General features: G+C 35.1%; 1 protein-coding gene across 3 annotated transcripts; it reads right to left on the reverse strand.

Moving 5' to 3' along the window:
- Positions 1-94: 94 nt before the first annotated feature.
- LOC132275881 (pentatricopeptide repeat-containing protein At4g21705, mitochondrial-like) lies at positions 95-5,323 on the reverse strand. 3 transcript variants are annotated; one of them, XR_009470796.1, is made up of 3 exons: positions 4,964-5,323; positions 2,011-3,331; positions 95-1,423 (listed from the first exon to the last, which is right to left on the reverse strand). XR_009470796.1 is itself a non-coding variant. In XM_059777067.1 (2 exons), the coding sequence occupies exons 1-2, from the start codon at positions 5,243-5,245 to the stop codon at positions 2,081-2,083; spliced, it is 1,533 nt and encodes a 510-aa protein (XP_059633050.1). In that variant the 5' UTR covers positions 5,246-5,323; the 3' UTR covers positions 1,467-2,080. The 3 variants fall into 3 exon arrangements, 1 of the variants encoding a protein (XP_059633050.1); XR_009470795.1 differs by having other exon boundaries at positions 1,783-3,331; XM_059777067.1 differs by lacking the exon at positions 95-1,423 and having other exon boundaries at positions 1,467-3,331.
- Between the last annotated feature and the right edge of the window lie 3,626 nt (positions 5,324-8,949).

The following is an 8,949-nucleotide window of genomic DNA, read 5'->3' on the forward strand; positions in this document are numbered from 1 at the left end:
TGAAGATAAAGAGATTATTAATTAAAAATACGAATAATAATAATTTAATAAAAGTTGATGAGCTGTGAATTTAAAGACTGCACACCAGAGTTCCACATTTAGAAATTGGAACGGAACTGGAGACATGTAATAATACATCTGTTTGTTTTTAAAATTATTAATTTGTCTTTTTTATTTCAAATAAATATAATTATTAAGTTTGAATTTATTATTAATTTGTCTTTTTTATTTCAAATAAATATAATTATTAAGTTTGAATTTTTTAAAAAATATAAAGGACAATGATAAAAAGATAAGACTTATATGTTTTAATTTTTTTAAATATTTAAAGGCATCAATATTTACAATTCTTGAGAAACATATATATATATTTACAATTTCACACTTCCTTTGACTCACAATTCTAGGTCTTTATATTTTTCCTTACATTCAAAGGTATCAATATTTATAATTTAAATGTTTGTCTAAAATTTTCTTCTCCTCTCTATAAAAGACTATATCCAAGTTTCCACAGGTTTTGTGATGGTTTGAATTTGCATTACAGTTTGAGAGAATTCTATACGCAACTCTGTAAAGTTCCATGTATTTCAATTCAGCTTCCAGTGAACATCAAGTATTCTGAAGTAAACTGTTAGCCAAGTGAATCTGGTAATTAAACCAAGCAACTGCTGTAGGATGCTGTCTAAAAAATTATCTAACACACTTAAATAGTGTTTTAACACATTTTCAAGATTTCAACAGAAATTCTGTGTGTTTAAATCTAGAACAAATATGTTGGAACAAGAGTTAGCTGTGTTAAAAATCTCTTTTAAACATCATTACCTATTTGTTTCAACGCGTGTTTCAAGTGTCAACACATTTGTTCTAGTTGTAGGTATTGAAACAAGAACAGATGAGTTAAAACACGATTTTAAGTGTGTTTGAAAATCTCAGCAGCACTTTGCAGCTAGGAAAGACTAATCCGGACTCCATAAAGATAGCTCCGAATGGTATGTTTCCTTATCTCACTAATGTAGATAACTGCCACGAATTGCAGTCAAGTTCTATCTCAAAAATAAAAAGGTTGAGGGCTAAAATTCCTGTAGGGGCAAATTCACACACACGCAAGAAGGGAATATATGTATGTATGTATGTATGTTTGTATCGGAAAAACTGCAGTTCTCAAGAAAAACTTAGACCACTCCCAAAGGAAAGGAGCTTCCATCAGCAGGAGCATATTCGGCTCGTAAGATAACCGAGAAGGCCATAGAGAGGGAAGAGCAGCAGTCCAAAGGAAGGAAGACTTTTTTTAACTTCTACAGCTGCCCAGTGAGGTGCTTGATTATGAAGGACAAGTGAGCTTGAGGTGGAAGAGCCAAGGCAAGACAGATATCTCAATGAAGCACCCTGAATTGCTTCACTTAATCTCCACGCATCATTCAATCTGCATGCATCACTCAACCATCTTTAACATTACTAGCCCAGTCAACGATGAACTAAAACTTAATATGCAAATAAATATATAACAATCACCAATTCAGAGTTATTAAACATTGTCTGACATCAGCTAATGCTACGTTAACACAAATATGGAATGAAGCAGGAAAATGGAGTGTAAAATAATGGAAATTAGGCAGGAATGGAATAAGAATTCCAATTCCACTGTTTGGTAAACACACAGGCTGTAGCCTATTGGCACTTCCAAAGCAGAAAATCGAGGGTGCAAGTGGGTGTGAGTGTGTTTCTTGCCAAGGTTAAAAAAATAAAAATAAATAAATAAAAACAAAACAAAACAGAACTTACAAGGGTGAATACGTTAAATGGTTGACAATGGCTGAGGGTGGTAGTGACATGATGAGGCATGTAGGTGTTGCTCTGTTTGCGGTTTGACAGAGAGGGAGAGAAAGGATGATATAGACAAGGAAGACCAACTCAAAATTACTGTAATGATTCTCTCATGAAAAGGACTGCCTTTCCCCTAGCTGATAGATAAGAATAGGTATTCCAACATTGAGGGAGTGGCCATTCTACCTTCCAACTTAATGTTGGCTGACCAAACAGTGGAAGCGGAACGGAGAGCTGGAATGGACATTCTGTTCTGCTACAAACATTTCCCGATAAGATTTTTCTCCCCGAGAAGATTTTTCTCTTCCTCGTCTTCATCTATTTTATCAGCTTCCTTGCCCTCTTCTATCCCAACCACTACTTTGCTACTTCTAAAATTAGCTTCAGCCAAGGCATGACACAATTCCCTATCAACCAAAACTATGTTCTCCAATGATCTCAAAAAAGCTTCTAGCTCTTCAACTTCTCCATTTTTATCAAGCCAATTCAATATGCTTATAATCAGTCTAGGTTTAGGCCTCCAACCTTGATTTTCTGCCTGTACTGCCAGAGCTTCCTTCATGCATTCTAAAGCCTTCCCCATGTTCTGCTTATCCAAATGTGCTGCAGCAATGATTGCCCAACTATTTGGAGTAGGAGTCTTACCTCTTTCAATAATATCCTGAAGCGATGCTTCAGCTTTCTCAATCAATCCCTTCTGGCAGTAACCAATGAGGAGAACATTGGGCACTCGGAAATCATAATAGAGGCAAGATGACTCCCACTCCTTGACCAATGCCTCAGTTTCTTCCAGCTCATCAAGCTTCACCAAAGAACTCAGCATGACTATATAGTCCCTGTTAAAAAGCTTCTTACAAACAACTTTTTGGAGGCTCCACAATCTCATCACGTCATCTTTTTTCCCAAGATTTGCATAGAGTGAAATCAAGTAATTGTAGCCAACTGCATCTTTATGTAGTTTTGTTTCTGATTTCTTCAAGAAAATGAGTGCTTTCTCATTGAATCCGTTTTTTATGTAGCAATTGGCTACCGTGCAATAAGTGCTCCAGTCCACAGAGATCTGATGGTCATTCTCCATTTCTTCTAGAACCTTCTCCATGCTTTCGATTTGAGATCTTCTCCCATATGAATTAATGCAGATTTTGTAACTGAAGTTGTTAGGGGAGACTCCATTTTTCTTCATCTCTGACAGCACATCAGGGATTTTCTCTATCTGGCCTGTATGTGCGTAGAGGCACATGATGTCATTGTAAGAGAGGGCAGAGGAAGCAAAACCCATCTCCTTCATCTTCTGCATAAGGGAAAGGGACTTATCAATAAGACCCTCTCTGACATAACAATTTAAGAGTGCACCATAGGTTTTGTCAATCTTTTCTTGGTCACTCAAGTTATGGAAGAAGATTTCAGCAGCTTTCAGCCCACGGACCGTGCCAATCAGATCCAACTGCACAGCACAATCACCTGGTGAAAGTGGGAGTAGACCTTTGCCACTCATCCACTCAGATATCTGCTCCAACAAGTGGCCAACAGCAGAAATTAAAGTTAATTTTTTTCTTTTAAAAAAAATAATAAGGCAACTTAAATTCATGGTTACCAGATAGGAGTACAGAAATAATGGAGCAGGAAAAACGTTTCAGAATGAGTAGTATTTGAAAGTTTGAGAACATCCCAGCAAAACAATTAAGATTAAAATTTTCGACACGTTCGGGTAAAGTTATCATGAACACTGAAGTTGAACACAATGCCAACTCAGCTACCCCATGCAACAATATAATCGCCAATACTTTAATGAAATATATAAGATGAAGCTTTCTTGAAATATATGGAGTTCAGTCATGATGGTTGATACCTGACCAACCCACAAAACACTAGTTCAACATAGTAAGAAACATAGAAACAAGTTGCCTATGATCAAGCTCATGTGCAAGCCAAAGTTACAAATTGCTTATAAAAGCTACAGTTTCAATTTGTTTCATATAACAATCAATTTTGTCCCCAGCCATAAACTTCGAGCTAGCAATGAGCAACCCCAAATACACTGACTCTCTTCTCTACACAGGGACAGTCACTTCCTCCCTTCTTTTGTTGGGTCCCGTTTCCTTCTATTCTTCACTGACTCTCTTCTCTACACAATGAGTAATCCCAAAGACACTTCCGGTGATCAATCTCCCCAGTGAGGCGGCAGCCAACCTGCCCTGCCTCGCACCACCACTGGAGAAGAACCAGCCACTCTACCATGCAACAAACTGATCAAAACCCTAATCCCCACCATGCCTGTGGTGGATCATTATCGTCCGCTGGTGCCGCCGGTGATCCACTTACAAGAAGTGGTGCATTGAGTATCGGCGGTGGTGGTGCAGAAGGAGGCAATGTTAGGTCGGGTCAGGCTGAGGGTGGATGTGATCCCAGACGACTAATCCTCCAAAGAAGAGATACAGGGAGGCAACTCAGGTGCCAAGTCTTCCAGAAAATCAAAGAAGAAGCAGGTTGACCTCCTTCTTCTTTGTTTGGTCGAAGATTCAGCACCCAGGTCGCCCTCCCGGGTATCTCTTCTTTGGAGGAGTAGTCTTCTGGGGATCACATCCACCCTCAGAGGCTCAGCCTGACCCGACCTAACATTGCCCCCTTTCACAACACACGACGGGCACTCAATGCACCACCTCTAACAAGAGGTAGCAACCAGCGCCCAATAATGATCCACCAACAGCATGGTGGGGACTAGGGCTTTTACCAGTTTGTTGCATGGGGGAGGAGTGGGTGGTTCTTCTCCGGTGGTGGTGCAAGGCGGGCAAGTTGGCAGCCGTCTCGCTGGGAGATTGATCTCCGTGAGTGTCTTTGGGTTACTCATTGTGTAGAGAAGAGGTTAGGTGAAACAATAAAATGACTTTACAAATACAAAAATGAACAATATACAGTTTTGCACTAAACAGTGTTTTCCCTAATGATGATTTTTGTATCTTTCCAAAAGTAGAGCATTTTAAGTTGATGGTCTATCTCGTTTTGGCTTCAGAAATTGTGAAATGCACCATCCAATCCAAAAATGCCAAGATTTCGATCTTGTTTTCTTTTCCAGCATCATTTTCTCATCAAGCATATAAAAACGTTAGAAAAATGGACACACACAGAGAAATGATCGGACCTCAAGGGCATGAAAGTACCGCTTGCGGTAGCGGAGATTGCGAATGACTTGTCGATGCTCGAAGTCTCTGAAATTTTTTCCCTCTTGGAGCCATTGATCGAGAACGGGGACGACGCTGAGATTAGGGTTCCCGATAGAACAAATTCTGGAATAGAGGGAGTCCATTGCTGAGTACCTTCCCCTGCGGTAGGATCTGATCAAGCACGTGCCTTCGAAAGCATTTCTAGGGTTCAAAATTGATCGATTTAAGACTCTGAATACACATTGCTGAATTGAATTCATGTGTTCGCATGAAGGAGATGAGAGAGAGAGCGAGAGAGGTGTTTTGGGGAGTGTTGTCGTCTGAGAGCGTCTTCTAGATTTGAGGGTTTTAGTACATTGTTCAACTCCCCCACCACGATATTTATATGGTCTACACAAACGGGTCGGATTTTGTAACACCTCCAATAAATATTAAAATGAAATAAAATAAAATCTCTCCTATATGTTTAATTCATTAATATTAAATTTGTAAGTTGCAACCTCTCCAATTTGATTTTTGTTACCCATTTTTTTTAAGTAGAATCTCTCTGTTATTTCATTAATGGTCATATCAATTTATTTTTACTATCAATTTTGTTTTGTTGATTCGTGATCTCATGTATTACTACAATTTCAATAAAGTTAATTAAAAAAATGCAACACTCATCAAATAATATTATTAAATCAAAAATTTAATATATTTACATAATTATTAAAAATTATATAGTAATATCTTTTTTAGAAATAAAATAAAAATTTTGTCAAATATCAAATGAAATTAATGCAATTAGGATTTTCAGTTAGAGGTGTCATAAACTGATAAACATATTTTATTTGGTTTTAAAAATTCAACGAGTTTAACTTAATTGATACATTAGTTAAACATGTCACGTTCAATACCAAATTCGCTAAGATATTTACAGCCTATTTAAGTTCGTTAAATACGTAATAATGGAGGTAATGTTTGTGTTGGAATTTGAAAGGTTTTAAACTCCTGTTTCACACAGTAGCTCATTAATTTTTCAATTTAATGCAATAAAGTTAATTCACAAAATGCAACACTCATAAAATAATATTATTAAATTGAAATTTTAATAAATTTACATAATTATTAAAAAATTATATGGTAATAGCTTTTTTAGATTAATGCAATTAGGATTTTCGTTAGAGGTGTCATAAACATGTTTCATTTAGTTTTGAAAATTCAACTGGTTTAACTTAATTGATACATTAGTTTAACATGTCACGTCCAATACCAAATTCGCGAAGACATCTACAACCTATTTATATAGGTAATAATGGAGGTAATGTTTGTGTTGGAATTTGAAAGGTTTTAAAATCTCTATTTCACATGGCAGCTCATTAATTTTTCAATTTAATGCAATAAAGTTAATTCACAAAATGCAACACTCATAAAATAATATTATTAAATCAAAATTTTAATAAATTTACATAATTATTAAAAATTATATAGTAATATCTTTTTTAGAAATAAAATAAATTTTTGTTAAATATCCAATGAAATTAATGCAATTAGGATTTTCAGTTAGAGTTGTCATAAACATGTTTATTTTGGCTTTGAAACTGATTTAACTTAATTGATACATTAGTTAAACATGTCATGTCCAATACAAAATTCAGAAGATATCTGCAACCTATTTAAGTTCGTAATAATGGAGCTAATGATTGTGTTGGAATTTGAAATGTTTTAAAATCTTCTGTTTCACGTGGTAGCTCATTAATTTTTCAATTTAATGCAATAAAGTTAATTCACAAAATGCAACACTTATAAAATAATATTATTAAATCAAAAATTTAATAAATTTGCATAATTATTAAAAATTACATAGTGATATCTTTTTTTAAAATAAAATAAAATTTTGTTAAATATCAAATGAAATTAATGCAATTATGATTTTCAGTTAGAGCCTTAGAGGTATCATAAACATGTTTCATTTGGTTTTGAAAATTCAATGCGAAGATATCTACAACCTATTTAAGTTCGTTAAATGCGTAATAATGGAGGTAATGTTTGTGTTGGAGTTTGAAAGGTTTTAAAAGCTTCTGTTTCACATGGTAGCACATTAATTTTTCAATTTAATGCAATAAAGTTAATTCACAAAATGCAACACTCATAAAATAATATTAGTAAATAGAAAATTGTCCCACCTCTCTCTAACTTTCTCTCTCTATCTAGTCTTCGTCTTCTTCCCTCTGTGCCTCCCTGCTCTCTTCCATGAGAAGTGGGAGATGATAGTTAAACTCGATGTGTATCAATAAGTGCGCTCTGTGGGTATTTTTTACGCAATTTTTTGTTTTTGTTCGGTTAGATCTGCTCCTGTTGGGTTCGTTTTCGGCTCTCATTGACGGATCTGTTGTTCTTCTTCGAGTAGATTTCCAATCTAAGTCGGTTTTGGTTTTTTCCCGCCTAGATTTGATATTTTTCTCCTTGATTTAATCTTGTGCGGGGTTTTGGGTATCGGAGCGCCTTGTGGCTTTAATTTTGGAGCTGTTGCCTGAATAATGGTCTGACTTTTGAGTCACTCCAGTTTGTTGCGTTTCTCCAATGGTAATTCCGTTGTAGAGTTTTAGGCTCTGTTTTCTCTACAGATCTGGAGCATATTCTTCATTTTTTTGTTTTCTTCATAATTTGTATGTTTTTTCTAGCTTGACTTTGTGGCTTTGAAATGACAAAAATAAATAAATAAATTCAAAATTTTAATAAATTTACGTAATTATTTATAATTATATAGTAACATCTTTTTTCAGAAATAAAATAAAATTTTGTTAAATATCAAATAAAATTAATGCAATTAGAATTTTCAGTTAGAGGTATCATAATAAACATGTTTCATTTAGTTTTAAAAAAGTGATTTAACTTAATTGATACATTTAGTTAAACATGTCATAAGTTCGTTAAATAAGTAATAATGGAGGTAATGTTTGTGTTGGAATTTGAAAGGTTTTCTTCTGTTTCATATGGTAGCTCATTAATTTTTCAATTTAATATTTAGGTTATCAGCGTTTTGATGACGATTTATTGGGTTTCTAAAATTTAATTTATTGGATTTGACCATTAGGCTTTTGATGCCTATATAAAGGATTATATTTTCTCTGGTCTTTATCTTCTTTTCATGTGTTTCCATGATGTTCCGGTAAAGTTACATGTTGTATACTTTACAATTATAAAAATCTATATTACAAATGTAAGGGCTTTCTTTTATCGTCTGCAAAAGATGGTGGTAAGATTTTAGTTCAATGTCCAGTGAGCGTTTGCTCATTTATCTATAAAAAAAAATTAGATAATGCACATACCCACTCATTTATACCTATTTAACTTCTCATTCGGATCCGATATAGGACAAGTAATATCCACGCTAACATTCACCCCACCCGAATTCGCAACCCCCTCGTTACAGTTGCCTACCCGGGTGGACTCACTCAGACGCCTCCAAGCCAGGCGTTTAGCATGACACCGAATTAAAGACTGGATGTGACTCTGATACCAACTATAATGGACAGGCACTAAATACCCACTTATTTATGCCCATTCCACTTTCCGTCGGATCCTATCTAAAAAAAAACTTTCCGTCGGATCCTATCTAAAAAAAAGTGTTGAGTGTGTGTGTGTTTTTAACCTATATAAAAAAAAGTGTTCAATGTACTTGAGCACATTCATAACAATGGATCAAACGGATGAAAATGCACAACGTTCTAACAGTCGCAATCAATATACATCCCAAACTTGTGGAAATTGGGCAAGACAAGATTACACCTTGAAAGTGCAGTGTACAAGCACCTTTTTGAAACCATTGTGGAAATTGAGTGTGTGTGTGTGTGTTTTTATAAATAAAAAACACAAGGGGAGTGCAAGCAAAGAGAAGTAGTGTGTTAATATCATCAAAATGATAATAATATAACAACAGAAACCAAATATAACATGGATGTGGATAACAATACTCATC

The sequence above is a fragment of the Cornus florida genome, unplaced genomic scaffold (genome assembly GCF_030987335.1).
Source record: "Cornus florida cultivar Cherokee Brave unplaced genomic scaffold, ASM3098733v1 CherokeeBrave_3.0.0_Hap2_Chr10, whole genome shotgun sequence".
NCBI lineage: Eukaryota > Viridiplantae > Streptophyta > Magnoliopsida > Cornales > Cornaceae > Cornus > Cornus florida.

Coding starts and splice junctions, on each gene's coding strand:
- LOC132275881 (XM_059777067.1), bottom strand. CDS start 5,245: ATGAATTCAATTCAGCAATGTGTATTCAGAGTCTTAAATCGATCAATT. Junction 3,332..4,963: donor GGTACTTTCATGCCCTTGAG/GTCCGATCATTT, acceptor TTGTTGGAGCAG/ATATCTGAGTGGATGAGTGG.